This window comes from Oreochromis niloticus, linkage group LG22 (genome assembly GCF_001858045.2).
Source record: "Oreochromis niloticus isolate F11D_XX linkage group LG22, O_niloticus_UMD_NMBU, whole genome shotgun sequence".
NCBI lineage: Eukaryota > Metazoa > Chordata > Actinopteri > Cichliformes > Cichlidae > Oreochromis > Oreochromis niloticus.
This window is the reverse complement of record NC_031985.2, coordinates 21,374,514-21,389,249: the sequence shown is the minus strand read 5'-3', so window position 1 is coordinate 21,389,249 and position 14,736 is coordinate 21,374,514. Positions and strand designations below refer to the sequence as shown.

The 14,736-nt window shown below is 40.1% G+C and overlaps 1 protein-coding gene and 1 long non-coding RNA gene across 2 annotated transcripts; one reads left to right on the top strand and one right to left on the bottom strand.

Moving 5' to 3' along the window:
• Positions 1 to 910: 910 nt before the first annotated feature.
• LOC112843464 (uncharacterized) lies at positions 911 to 14,679 on the bottom strand. The gene is made up of 2 exons (XR_003215814.1): positions 14,564 to 14,679; positions 911 to 1,204 (listed from the first exon to the last, which is right to left on the bottom strand). It is a non-coding gene; the product is annotated as an uncharacterized LOC112843464 (long non-coding RNA).
• On the top strand, positions 5,132 to 11,638 carry azin1b (antizyme inhibitor 1b). Its single transcript, XM_003444150.5, has 11 exons — positions 5,132 to 5,323; positions 6,094 to 6,237; positions 6,575 to 6,772; positions 6,920 to 7,093; positions 7,350 to 7,522; positions 7,618 to 7,831; positions 7,980 to 8,054; positions 8,245 to 8,410; positions 8,542 to 8,651; positions 9,719 to 9,936; positions 10,023 to 11,638. Exons 3-11 carry the CDS (start codon positions 6,671 to 6,673, stop codon positions 10,096 to 10,098), a joined length of 1,308 nt encoding a protein of 435 aa, XP_003444198.1. The 5' UTR covers positions 5,132 to 5,323; positions 6,094 to 6,237; positions 6,575 to 6,670; the 3' UTR covers positions 10,099 to 11,638.
• Positions 14,680 to 14,736: the final 57 nt, after the last annotated feature.

The following is a 14,736-nucleotide window of genomic DNA, read 5'->3' as shown; positions in this document are numbered from 1 at the left end:
CTGCTGAACTCACAGAGCAGCAAACAACCAGTCCAAAGACATTTTACATTACACAATGTTTGGAGTGTATTTGACAGTTTTTATTTCCGACTGTGATACAACAACAACATTTCAATGGAAGAATTTGATGTCGTTTTTAAAGCTGACAAACTGAGAATCGACTTAAGTAGCAATAAGGAACTTCTTATTTCTTTGACAGGTGTTGTTCAATACACCCATTTATAACACGGCTGTGAAGATCTGCTGGGATCTTCCAGGCTACAGGGCTCAGGTAAGACCCACAGTTGACATAAAATATCAGGTAGTTTCTGAGGACCTGAGCGTGGTAGTGATGAAATGGCTCCTTTTATTTTTAGATTGCAATGATGATGGAGTTCCTTAGACTTCAGCAGGGGAATCAAATCCCATCGCACATCCCTATTGAAAATCTGAGAAATCTCTTGGTGGAGAAGAGCAAAGCAACACTCAGAGAGCAGTGTGTTACTGTGATACCTACAGACCATCCCCGTCACACCTGACAGTCTGTTTGTGTTAAAGTGTAAATGCTGAGAGAAAACCTCTGTTTTGTTTTCTTTTGAAGGCTTTGAGAGTTTGAACTTGAGGATTTTGACGAAAAAGAAGCCAAACCTCTACTGAAACTGGTGAGACTAGAAAACTCACAAGACCTGTAGTAATTTGGGGATTTGGGTTTGTTTTTTTCATTATGTTCACATAATATCTAAACAAAACTGCACTGTAGATGTGTTTTCTGTTTCAGGTATGGGCAGTGAACATTATTAATAAAATGAGGGACTGAGAGTTTCAAGCCTGGATGCTCCTTAAATTTCCTGAATTTCAGTGAGTTACATCTGACGTACATTTGTTAACAGCCCAGCTACAGTGTTTCAATATTTCTGTGATGCTTTAAATATGTTCAGATCCTTCTTTTAACTTTATTCTACAGAACACCTGAACTCCTCAACATGGTCAGAAATTACATTGAAATCCTTAAAGAGAAGAAGCAGGAGCATTGCTCCAAACTGCTCACCGCACAGGAAGTGGTAATAGAGGTAGTTCCCTGCATCCTGCACGGCTTCTGGGAGCTTCCTCCTCCCCCTCCTCCCCCTCCTTGATCCCTTTGGATCGAGTCTCCAAAATTATCACATCAATAGAAACCCGGGCCATCTTCTCCCGTGGCGTCAGAGATGACATGGTCCAGACAATCCTGACAGAAATCAGAGAGAAAAATCCTTTAAAAGTTCTACTCAACAACATTGCAAACTTTGTACCAGTGCTGCTCACTACAATTGCTAATGTGGCGAAGAACCACATCAGCATCATCATCATCATCACCTTTATTTATAAAGCACTTTAAAACAACCACAGCTGACACAAAGTGCTGTACATAGGAACTATATAATAAAAGTACATAAGATATAAAAAAAAAAGCCAAATAAAAGAAAAAGTAAAATAATGAATTAAATAACTAATTTCATTACAAGAGAACTAAGTCTCACTGAGGTCAAAAGCCAAAGAATAAAAGTGGGTTTTAAGACGCGATTTAAAAGTGGACAGTGAAGGGGCCTCTCTAACGTGCAGTTGCAAATTATTCCAGCACAGATCTAGAGCGAGAGAGTGGGCTGGAAAGCCTGCAGTGAAATGCTGTATAAAGTGCTTGTACAAATAAATGTTGTGCAGGAAACTGTCTGCTGGTATGGGTCCTTGTTGCATGGGGATATACTAACTAAACAACAGCTTTGTTCAAGTCAAGTTTCTCTCTAAATCAAGCATAACTAGGTCTTATTTATACTTTACACCTGTACACTTGATCTTTATTCTGTACATCTGAGCTATGACATACTGCCACAGAGCTCTTTTAAAGCCATTTTGACAAGAAATTGTGTTTGAATAAAAGTGTTTCCTGTAGCCTTATGATGGCACTGTACCTGAATAAAAATAACAATTTTCTCATAGGGTTAATAACATGTCTACCAACTACCGTATTTCATCTCCAAATAACTGCTGAGAGTTACTTCAAACGGGTTATTTAGTAGCAGGTTATTTAGATTTTCATGTAAAAAGCTCCAAAAAGGTTAAGTATGCAGTGTACTGTATAACAATAGAAGTTGCTGAAAAATTACCAATACCTGAAGATTGCTGTCTCATAGACATTCAGTGCCACCTAAAGGCAGTAACTGACAAGTAAGACAGCGCAGCAGTTACATGATTACATCTTACCACAAGAGGTCGGTACAGAAAGGAAGAAACTGAACTTTAAAATCACAAATACATTAATGTAGTGGACACAAATTATGCAGGTTAAGGCATAAAAAGGTACAGGGTAGAAAGGTAAGTGAGGTAAACAGGTTGAAATGAGTTTTTTCTTTTTCTGCACACAGTCCAGTAAAGACTGTATACTTTTCCTCTGCTCTAAATGTGTGTTTTTCAGGCTTGTTGCTTCTTTTTTTGTTCTTCACTTACAGAGATTGTTGCATTGGAAAATCCCAGTGGAGTTTCTGAAATACTCCGATCAGCCCATTTTACACCCGCAGCGATGCCACGTTCAAAGTCCCACCATTCTGATGCTCAATTTAAACTTTGGTGGGTCATCTGGACCATGTCTACGTGCCTAAATGCACTGATTTCCAGCCATGTGACTGGCTGATTAGATATTTGTGTTAATGAGCAGTTGAGCAAGTGTACCTAACACAGTGGCCAGTGAGTGTATACTGCCATTTCTGTCTTAATATTTCTAGTAACCGTACTTAAACTGCAGTGAGCACATGAAACATCCCTGCAGATTTCTTACTGCAGTCTTCACACAATGGAAAGTGTGTTAACTTTGAAAATATTTGTTAGTTTTGGTGGTAAATTGAATTTATTTGCTACAGACAGTGACTAAATCTAATTTACTCCTGACCCCATGGGCCCCGATATGAAACTTGAAGCACATACTTTTATACTTCAGTTGATGGTTTTCTTGTCCAAATTGCCCAAATAGACTTTGAAGTTTTAGAAGAAGCTTTAGAGTAATTTTTCCGAAGTCAGAAGTACAGTAATTTGTTTAGTTGTTTCTACAATATGTGCAAAACAGTTGAAAAGACCGGTCAGACGAGGGTCATAAATAGAATCACTGCAGTGCTTCCAGATGGGACTTTCCATGTTGTTTGGTTAAGCATTTCTGGGTCATGCTGTTTTGTGAACATTGTGTCTACTGCAGCGTCATAAAGCAAAGATAAGAGCTGTAGGACCTCCATGCTGTTTACAAACACACGGGTGAAGACGTGCAACACGTTGTTTGGGTGCAACAGAAAGTCATACGACTAAAGTGCCTGCAGGCTGTGTTTCCGCACTTATCTTTGCAGTGTTCCAGTGCTTTAGCGTCATACTGAACTCCGTGTTTGTTGAAATGAATTTTACATCCCTTTTGAGCTGAAATTATCACAGCTGAAATAAGGCTATGAGAGACCGTGACAGATCTCAAGGATCGAAGAACAGAACATTCTGAAAAAAGTCTCACATCTTATTTCATCATGTGACGAAAGCACCAATACCAAAACAGGAAGCATGTTTTGTTTGCATGTTTTGTGTTCTCAGTGTCATAAAAGTGAGTCACCAAGCAAAGCTTTAGGAAAAGACTCGGGTGGCTACCTAAAGACAGGGCAGGTTGAGTGGGTATGACTTTATTAGATACCCTTTTAATAAAGTTTAACAAGTGCGGGCCTTATTCCCATGCATACATTCTCTAAGGTTTGGCCTCAGGTTCACGTTCACCTTCAGGTAACCCATAGTTACATTTATTCTGAAGTGGGGATTCATCCATCTTTACATGCACACTGTCAATACAGCCACAACAGACAACAATTAATACAAAATAATACAAAATACTGAAAAAAAATTGACTAAACATAACTTGGACTTGATAATATATTATTCAGCTGTGGTTCACCATTCAGCCTGTTAGTTTCTTTCCTTTACAGATAAGTATTTAAACCACTACACCAAAGAAAAAGATCAAACATACTGAAGTTGTTTACAGGCAGAAATGCTGAAAATAACAGAAATCCAAAGCACACTATTATACTATTATACCATTGTAAATTTAATCTGCATTGTTTTGTCACCATTGACTTTCATAAAGATAGCAAATAATCTGAAGGTATTTGCCAACAGGTGCAAAGAATCCACAGTGACAGCATATTTATTGCATATTGTTTTTTAATGTACTCTGGAAATTGAACAGCAAAGTATAATTTATATTTGCAATAATATGTTTATAAATAATTTCACTTTGGAATCCTATAACTAATAGTCGGACATCTCCTGCCTTGTCCATGTGATTTTTACATGCAAAGACGGTTGCTTACATTTTACAGTGCTAATAATGCCAGAAGTTTTCTCTTTGGCTAAACAGAATACTGGAAGATAATCAGTAAATGAAAACCACAGATATAAGAGTATACACTCGGCACAGATAGCTATTTTCATCTGATCTGTGTTTTTTTTTCCACTAATGTGGTAAAAACTTGCTGTGGTAATGTTCAGGTATTTTCTTCCTTTTTCTCACAAGTTTGATGCAGCGTTATTCAACAGAAATCAAGAAAACATGTTATTTTAATCTGTTGTGTTCATTGTTCATTCACAGCGAACTGCTGAGCTAAACACAAAGCAGGTGCAAAGTTTCAGCCACGCCTGAGCAATACTATTTAACTCTGGAAATTAGACAGATGCTGATAGCTGATATCTTTTGACAAATATGACATTTAAAAAACAATTACTACTTTCTAGAAAATAGTGTTTTCACATTCTGTTTATGATTTTACTTAGCGTGTATGCCCTATACATAGTATTTTCCTATATGTATTTTCCTAAATATAAAATATAGCAGCTATAGCTCTGTAGCAACCACAAAAGTCCGTGTGAGCTGTTCCCTGACAAACGGAGCAGTTGTATTCTTGAGCTCATTTACTGGGTGGCCCTCTTTGGAAAGTTTATGGTTATGTAACCTGAAAAAACATCACAGATGTACTGCAGCCTGTATAATTTTCGGAAATGCATATTTGGTATGCGCTCGCGAATGCAGAGCGTTAATTGGTCAAACTGAACGTTCAAGCCACGCCCACGAGCCGTTGATTACCTTTTCCTCTTCCCCAGCCTCGTTTCCAGTCTATCTCCACCCCACTCTCAGGCAGAGAAGACACTACTCGAGCGACGCGCGTTCTTAGCCTAAACATATGGCAAAAACAGCCGTCTTTCTTTCTTATATCATTGTGCCCACTACTCTTTAAAAATTCCGCCGAAAAAGAGAAGACGATTTTCCAAAACCTTCTGGCCGTTATCTCACGTAAGTACAGCGAAATACTTCGATTGAGTTCTTTGGGTTCAGCGGGCGGACGTAACATGGCGGGCTCGTCTTTCTGCCTTCTTGCTCCACATGACCGAGCCACGCATTGAAATATGTGTTTTCCGGGTATTTTCGTGTTCAGCTCAAAGCTATTAAGAAATTGTAACGCAATCAAAGCACCACTATGTAGCTTTTATTCGTTTATTGTGTCATTTAGTGGCTTGTTATTGAAAATTTAAGGACACCCAGCTCTAACGTAAGCTCCTTCCGTCGTCAGTTAGCGGCTCTGTCGTTTCCATGAACCTCTCAGCAGTGTGTTTTGTCACAATGGCGTTTCCTTTAAGCAATACAAATTTCTTGTAACTAGTCAAATGTAACGTATTACATCTATTTGCTCTAGTTGGGGGTTATGCTTTGTCTGCGCATTGAAATAATACTCAATTTGTCAAGTTGTGACACTGTTGTCAGTACTACAGCGCATGCGCGTGTTTTATTTGGACAGCTATCGCGTAAGGAGTACCAGCAGCCATAAAAACACTGACGACAGGGGTAGTAGTTTAAGTACAGGCATTAAGTCTGGTGTAATTGAACCGATAAGGATGTTGTGTCATTCAGGTTTTGACCCATGACAAATATTCAATAGATAAGACCTAAACACCAAAAGCAACAATCAGGATTGTTGAGCCTCGTTAAGAACGCTGTGCTACATGTTTCCTAAAAGTGTCTTTCCTCTGGATCTATATCTAATATTAAGTGTGCTTGTCCTTCAGGGCTCCCCTGTCTCTGCACAGGTGTATGAACGCTACCCAGAGGGCCTAGGGGCGGCTCTTTACCGGGAGCACTTTGACTTCAACGCTGAGCCACCTTGGGATCCTAGCTGATAGAGGGACAGGTCCATCTCCTGACTTGTCCATGTGAGTAGCTATGTGTGTCTTATACACAAAGATGCATGCCTTTTTATAGTGAAGGGGTGTGTGTGTGGTGGGTGTTTTGTTGCTGCAGAATTCTGAACTTAAATATTTACTTATACTAATATACAAAGTTTTCTCTGTGCATGAGAAGGACTGAAAGATAAGTAGACACAAATAGGGTTCATAAACCATAGATAAGAGTACATCGTGTGTGTGTGTGTGTGTGTGTGTGTGTGTGTGAAGGACTACATTCTGCACACAAAGCTGTCTTTGTTTTTTTGTTTTTTTTAAAGCCATAGTCGTATATTCCTTTCTTCTTTTTTCCCCCTCTTCTCTCCAGTTTGTTGCATACCGGCAGGACCCATTGGCTCAGTCGTGACCCCCTGACTTGTTTATCTGCTCTTTATGATTGTCGGATTAACGGAATACGGTTGAGATGAAAGGACTCACTGACCAACCCAGCTACATCGTTGAACTCCTGGAGGGAGGAGTGACTCTGGAAGATGTTATTGATGGACACATCTGTGAACAGGCTGTGGTCAGTTCAGCTTCTATAACACTCTTTTAAGGATATCCCTGAATTCTATTTTACATCAGTGAATTACTTAATCTGATGGGATTTGCATTTATACATGTTGTTTGATAAATTTGTCTGCCTAGACCTACCTTCTCTCTGATTTCTCAGGTGGAGAAAAGTGCTTTTGTGGTGGGTGATCTCGGTGCACTGATGCGACAGCATTTGTGCTGGCAGAGCCTGGTGCCACATGTGCAGCCCTACTACCCAGTCAAGTGCAACAGCAGCCCTGTGGCCATTGAGTTGCTGGCATCCTTGGGCCTGGGCTTCATTTGCACCAACAAGGTAAGCTTTTTCATGTAGTTTTGACTCAGTCAGTAATTATTTTTAAGCTGCAAAGTACTTCATCCTCTTATGTAAGCACTTCATGTTTTTAAGGGCAATTACATTACAAGCATCATTGATTGGTAGTCAGCTGATGACTTTTATCCTTTCAACTTATGCAACGCATTTAGTACTGCTTTTGATTGTTTTAATGAGTGTGTGGTTTTATTTTTTATTTTATTTTGTTTTAATTTTTTGTGCATCCTGTTTCCTGCAGGCTGAAATGAGCCTGGTGCTGGATCATGGTGTACCACCGGAAAACATCATCCTCTCAAGTGTGTTCAAGCAACTGGCACACATCAAGTATGCTGCCAAGAACAACATCCAGCATCTTGTTTGTGAAAATGAGGCAGAGTTGTCCAAGATTGCCCGTCTGCACCCTGATGCAAAGTAAATGAGCTAACTTTTTTTAATAAACGTAAAGTCCAAAAGAAGATCCTTGGTCTAATTTAGAATACATCTGACCCCCACCCCCCCCCATACAGGTTGCTGCTGCAGTTGACCACAGAGGCCCACGCGGCTGAGACCAGCATGGCCTTCGGCTCCTCTCTCAAGAGCTGCCGGCACCTGCTGGAAGCAGCCAAGGAGCTGGGAGTCGAGGTGGTGGGGGTAACCTTCCACATCCCCAGCTCCTGCCAGGACCTGCAACAGGCCTACACCCATGCACTGTCAGATGCCCGCTGTGTGTTTGACATGGGGGTGAGTGCTGTCTTAATTATGAAATCATAACTCTATTAGTAGACATATATAAACTAGATTTTTATTTATTTTTTTTTTCCCCCTCAGTATTCTGTCTTGAAATGTACTTTATCTGATGTGACAACTGTCTGTATCTGTATCTACTCAGGTGGAATTGGGGTTTAACATGAACATCCTTGACATTGGTGGTGGATTTACTGGCTCGGAGTTTCAGCTGAAACAGGCAAGTAGTGAACTGTAGTGACTCGTTTAGAAATGCTTCAATCTTCTTTTTAACTGCTTTATTAGCAAGAAGCATGAAGTTACAGGTTTCAGCTCCAAAAGCATTTATTCCTATGATCCAGCAGTCCTTTGTTTTTGTTTCTTTTTTTTAAAATCTGAAAATATCTGATCTGTTTGTTCACTGTATGCAGGTTGAAACTGCAGTCAGGCCACTGCTGGATGCCTACTTCCCCCAGCTTTCTGGTGTGCAGGTCTTGGCCCAGCCAGGCAGCTTCTACGTAGCCTCCGCCTTCAGCCTGGCTGTCAATGTGATTGGCAAGAAGGTGGTGACTCGCCACTGGGACACCCTAGCTCAAGGTGAGTTACTTTACTCTCTGAGGTTGTGATTATTTAATAAATTTTTCACATAATCAGAACCAAACTAGTTGAAGTAAAATCCCCACTCTTGTTTTAGATTTCTAAAATGGTTATCTAATGTATTAACTCAGGTGAGAACAATGAGGATACTGAGTTCCTGTACTACATGAATGAGGGTGTTTATGGTCCATTTGGCCGCAAGCTGCTGGGAAACTCCATCCCTGCCCCATCAGTACACAAGGTTAGTAGAGGAGAGTAAACTCAATTCATGACTGAATAGATCATGTGATAGCAGCTCTAAGCAGAGGTTAATTTATTTTTGAGAACTTACGGAAGAAGGCTTGTTTTAGATTGTTAATGGTTGAACCGTAATAAGACATCACATTAGTTATTGTTTTCCAGACTAAACCAATAACTGTGTGTTTCTGTCTGATCTCACATCAGATGAGATATGAAGGGCTATTACATGTATAAATTCATGTCAGTTGTTAGTCACTTAAATTGAAGAGGATAAAATCAGTAGCCATGAATAGTTTATGAACTTACTGAGGCTCTCAAATTTGGTATTCAAGTGCAAGAGCAGAAATGTCTGGCATTACAGTTTGACAGGGAAATGGGGAAATGGTGTTTGATTGTGTCAACTCTTCTCAATCTCTTGGAGAAGATGGCAAATGGTCCAAAGCTCTCCAAACAACAAAATGAAGCACTAATGGCCATTTATGTTAAAGGACTTTGTTTCAGTGACTCTGCATCTATTAATATGTTACATGACAACGTAACACATGGTGCTAAGACTGCAAGCATGCAAGCTAACACTGTCCAAACAGTGGAAAACGCATGAGTCTGTGCTAATACAGCACGTTGTAGTGCCTTAAACTAAAAACGTACAGCAGGATTTCAAGAGTAGACGGTATATTATCAATACTTTTATTATTTTTTTTCTTCCATAAGTGTTCCCTCCTTGAGTGCTAATTGCTCAGCCTCAGCTGGCCTCTTCCTCAGATTTACTCTCCACTTTACATTTCCATTGTCCTGGAGAACAAAATCCTAGATAATCCAAAACAACCGGATTGAAATTACAAATGACTCTGCTATTGCCATGTCTCCGCCCACTACAGATGCTGTGTTTGGGTTAAAACGTTTCCCCTTCTGGGCTTTGAGCAACTCATAATAAGAACTGTAAAACTAAAACCATTAGGAAAAGGAACTAAGGCTGCTTCTAAGTGAATAATAATTACAGAGGTCCGGGATAAAAAAAATTATTATTTTTTTTTTGCCTGTTTTAATGGGTTTTGTTTGCCCCCCCAGCGTGCATTGTGTGCTGAGGAGGCAATGTATGCCAGCAGCCTGTGGGGGCCCTCACTGGACCCCTTGGACCAGGTGGTGGAGCGCTGCCTGCTACCAGATCTCAGTGTGGGAGACTGGCTTCTGTTCTCCAACATGGGGGTGTGCGGCCTAGAGGACCTAAGCTGCCTCTCCACTGCCCCTCCACTGCCCGTCTACTACACAGTCTCCACCTCTGACTGGTGAGTATGTCGATGTTTGCCACTCACGAAAATGTAGAAACGATACGAGACATTAAGAGAACTGATCATCACACTGTTGTCCTCAGGTACGAAATGCAGGAGGCCGGCGTGACACTGGATGGCACCATAAAGAACTTCTCCTTCCTCCCGTACAGTCCCTAAGTACCCTCAGCCTCTGTCCCATATTTTATTGCACAGATCTTCCTTACCTCTGCTTTCACTGTGTGAGAGGAGAGGTCAGCGTGGTGTTTGGGATGAGGGGTTAAATGTGGTCAACATTCCAGCCGCTTTGGAAAACAGCAGTGTCCTGTAATTTCTTCCAGAATTTCACTTTTGTACCTCCAGCAAGACACACGGTTGGTTGTTTGATACCTCAGTTCAAATTTTTTCCTGGAAGATGATCCTAGTTTTGACTCTCTGCGACTTTAATCTGTTTGCTAAAAGAACTCTTGCCCAAGCTTTTATGACATTATGCAACAAAATGGATGACTCTTTGGAGATGGGACCCCCCACCCCTACCCCCCATATGTTTGGGGTGGTTTGTTTCCTAATTAAAATTCAGTTTACAAAATGTACAATTGATTTAGATCCATTGAATCACATGCTTTGTATTGATTACCTATCGACAGTTGTGTAGCTCCTGTGTCTGAAAACAGTACATTTGGTCTGTAGGCGACTTTTGAAGTGTTTAAAAGAATCACTGCCACGTGAGGACTCTGCACCTCGGACTCCTCACTTGGTGCTGCTTAAATGAAATAATGACAATGATGTATTTTTCTGTATTGCAGTTCACTCAATGCATCTTGTTTTTTGTTTTTAATATTTATTGGATTCAGATATTACCTGGGCAAATTTAAAGCTCCATCCTTGTGTGTTTATTGCCTAGGTATTATTGCAATGGCCCATTTAACAGTGTTTTCGTGATAAGTTATTGGGTTGTGTTTTTTTGTTTGTTTGTTTTTTTTGGTTTTTTTGTTTGTTTTAAATGATACGTGGATTACGTGTGCTGTGATTTCCATTTGTGACCTCAGTGGTTTCCTTTCACTCGAAAGGCATGATGGAATTACTGTAGGAGATTCCCTCTGTGCTGAGCTGTAGCTTGGATATAGGGACACTGTATTCAGTGCACTCCTTTCTCTCAGAGGTTAATCTGGTTTAAAAATGCACAAAATCTTATGTGGGTTAAAGAAAAATACTGTGACACTTGTCGAGGGGATTGGACCTTGTTCACTAGCTCCTTTGCTGGCTCTGAAAACCAACAAAGGAAGGGTTTTTTTGGGGGCGGGGGGGGGGGGGGGGGGGGGGGTTGTTTTGTTTTTTCTTTTGAAACATGCTCAAACACATATGATTTGTATTTGTCAGATATGGATGTACATGTCTGTATCTTTAAAGTGAGAGATGCTAGTTGTACACAGACCTCTCTGGGGCAGTGCAAATGCTAAATAACACGACAGATCTTTCATGCCTCTGAAGTCGAGGGACTTCCTGCACAGTCTCCTCTACAGCTACATGTTCACTCATGTTAAAGATGACCTGAAGCATCGGTTTTTATCGACTCTCGCCCCTGTGTGTCACGAGTGACTAATGTATTAATTTGCTTGTCTAAGGCACTAATGGACCATAGCCTGTTTTTTGACTGTACATTGTGCTCGTTAAAGTAATAAGTGATTAATTTAATATACATTTCTGACTGAAATCCTTTCATCTGGTGTTTGTGTGGTTTTTGGCATTGGTGGGTGGAGGGGCTGGAAATAATTGTGTTCAGAATAACATTGTTCCTGTAGGCCAGCATAATTTCGAGCTTTAGCAATTTGCTGCATCCCACAGCTAGGATTATTTTGAAGACAATGACTTTACTTGGATATATAGACTCTTTAAATCTGAAGAAAACTTAATACTACTATAACAGCCTAGTTATAGACTAACATGGTCTTTAACTGATTCACAGATCTAGTGACATCACCTCATTTTAACTCTGTAAAAACTAAAAACACCTAACATGAATCTTGTGGTGAATAAAGTTAACTAAAAACTAATGCTAGTTAACAAAAGTAGACTTGAACTAAAAACTGAAATAGGTTGATGTTTTAAACAGCCAAGAATGTGCTGCACCAACCAGCATTATTGTTCTTACATTTATTTATTTTTTTTAGTTATTGGTGTTTAAAGAGTAAAGTTTTGTTTTTGTTTTTTTTAAGCTAAAAAAAATATGTGGACTATTTGTCCAATGCAAGATGTGGGAAGTTGCGAATATTCATACGTCTCAATCCAAGCCTTCTCTTGCTTGTGTTGATCAAATACTTTATTACTTTTTTGGTTAGTTTTTGCCCTGGTGTTATTTCAGTTTGTTAATTAAGATTTAGGTTAAAATAGTTTAACTATTAGTTTTGCAGTATTTACCAAGTTAAAATGGGATGATGTCATTGGACCTCTGCATCAGTTAAAAGGCACTCAAAAAGGGAAAAAGCTAACATTTTGGCTGTTAATACTCATGGACCATGCTTAGTTAGACTTTGTCCTACTAGTATTAACAGTTTTATTCATATTTTTAGTGGTCTGCATATCCTAATAGTATGCTGGTAGAGTAATTTAGGTCTACCGAAGTTAGCTATGGATCCTAGCTTTCCCATTGCAGAAGTGCTATAGAAGTGCTATCTTTTCAGCACTAAACTGACAGTGCAAATATATTTGAGGGGAATGGTAATAACCATTTGCTGGCTGTCCACTAGAAGCACTCCAGCAGTTTATCACACTGCATTGCATCTTTAGACAGAAAGGAGCTTTTAATCAGCTGCTGCTGTGGGTCCTGTTATAATGAAAACTGACCCGCTTGCGGGATTTCATCCTAAACACTTCAATTACAGTTGAATACAGTTGAGTTCAACCTGTACAGTGTTGTGTTTCCACCATACATTGCAATATTTGCGTATGTGTTCAAGCAGTGTGGTTCATTTTCAGCACTTAGATCAAATTAAGAGCTGATCCTTCAGATCAGGATGCCAGTGCGGCCACAGCTGCGCTGAGAGTACACTGGATAAAATGGATAAAGCCCTGCCCTCACTGTGTGTAAATTACCTTGCATGCCCTGTCAGTGAATGAGACACCCAGCTCAGACCTGTGAGTGTTCTCTGAAGCTTCCAGTAAGATCCATGAATGACAATATACAAAACAAGGTGTAATTTTGATAATTACAGATAATAAGAAAGATGTTTTAAGTGCAGACCATAAGCAGCACTGGGGCGCGAAGGAAAGATTGATGTGTTTGTATGCAAAGTTATTTCCTCAGAATAAATACACTTCAGGGTGAATTAAAGCTGCTGAATTATTTCCTTGGCGTTGCACGTCAGAATCGAGTTAATCTGAGGGATGTATTTGTCTAACGGGGATCATTACAGCTCCTATCAAGTGTCTCATGTGCCTCAAGTGTTCATTAGAGAAGTGTTGCTTGCATTTTAATTGGATTAAAAGATGAATAGATCAGCAGAAGGATCACGCAGAGTGCTTTCCATTGTGTTTGGAGTGTGTATTGATGAATTGGACATTGTGCTTGATGATAGTGGTTCTGATTGTAATAAAAAGTAAATAATTGCACCTGAATAGTCTGGAGGGGGAACATAAACACAGCAGTGTAGAGAAAAATAGCTTAAATTCAAGGTTACCACACACTCGATCGATCTGAAATTACATGCTTGAGCGATCCACATCATCCACTCTTTGACTGCACAAATCGAGTCTGATTGGACCATTGCTAATTGGTCTAAAGTGAACACCCTTGTGTTGGTATGAGCAAAGGAAATCGCAAAGAAAAAAAATAAATAAATCTTTGTCTTCGCTAACTTTTTGTTGGAGACAATGCTAATCTAACTTAGCTGTTAGCCTTAGAGATACATACTGCAGTACAGCCATCATATGTGTAAATATGGCACTTCGTGTGTCCATTCTGTTTGCAGTGTCTGACTTGGGTGTGAGCATAAATCAGGCAGTGCAAGTGTTGGTTATCAGGTCATTACAAAGAAGAGACTGTTGAAGGGATTATTGATTTGCTTATCCAAAAACTGGATAAAATATATATATTTTATCCAGTTTTTGCCAAGTTAACCTTGATTGTTAAGGTTAGCGCGCAGGCGACAGTCAGATAGGTGGTTAACGCAGCGCTCAAGCTGTGCTTGAATTACCTGTAGGCGGGAAAAGGTGAAGGTAACATTGTTAACCTGGAAATTGCTCTGATCGACTTTTACAGTTAGCTACAACTACGTATAAAATATATGTAACAAGGTTTCGCAGTTGGTAAAAATGACCACATGATGGTAACTAGCCATTTTGTCATGTTGTAACTGTAAAACACAATAAAAAATCCTAACACTTAATCTTTTGCTAGCCTAAAGACATCTAACCTACTCATTTCGCTTTCTCCCTCAATCAAAATGGTGGCTCAAAGTAATTGGGTACAGAAAGTAGCATGATATGACATCACACGCCAAGGACCACCCATTTAGCTCATTTTCTCGACACCTCATTGGTTGGGCTTGGTCGTGTATCACGTGACTTGCCGCTGTGGGGGGTGGGGGTCGCAGGAGCCACGCCCCCCTACCTAGCTATTAGATGGGAATGGGAAATATGGGCTCACCCGGTCAGATGTGGCATGAAATTCAGAAAGTGAACCACAGAGTGCGTCATCTGGGCAACCGGGAGCCGGGCTGAGGGTCCCAGTGAGAGAATAAAAAGTTATTCAGGTTTTAGCAGGCGAGCTCTCCCATTGGTCAGTTTGTGCTGTATGCAAATGAGGCAGCTACGTCAGAT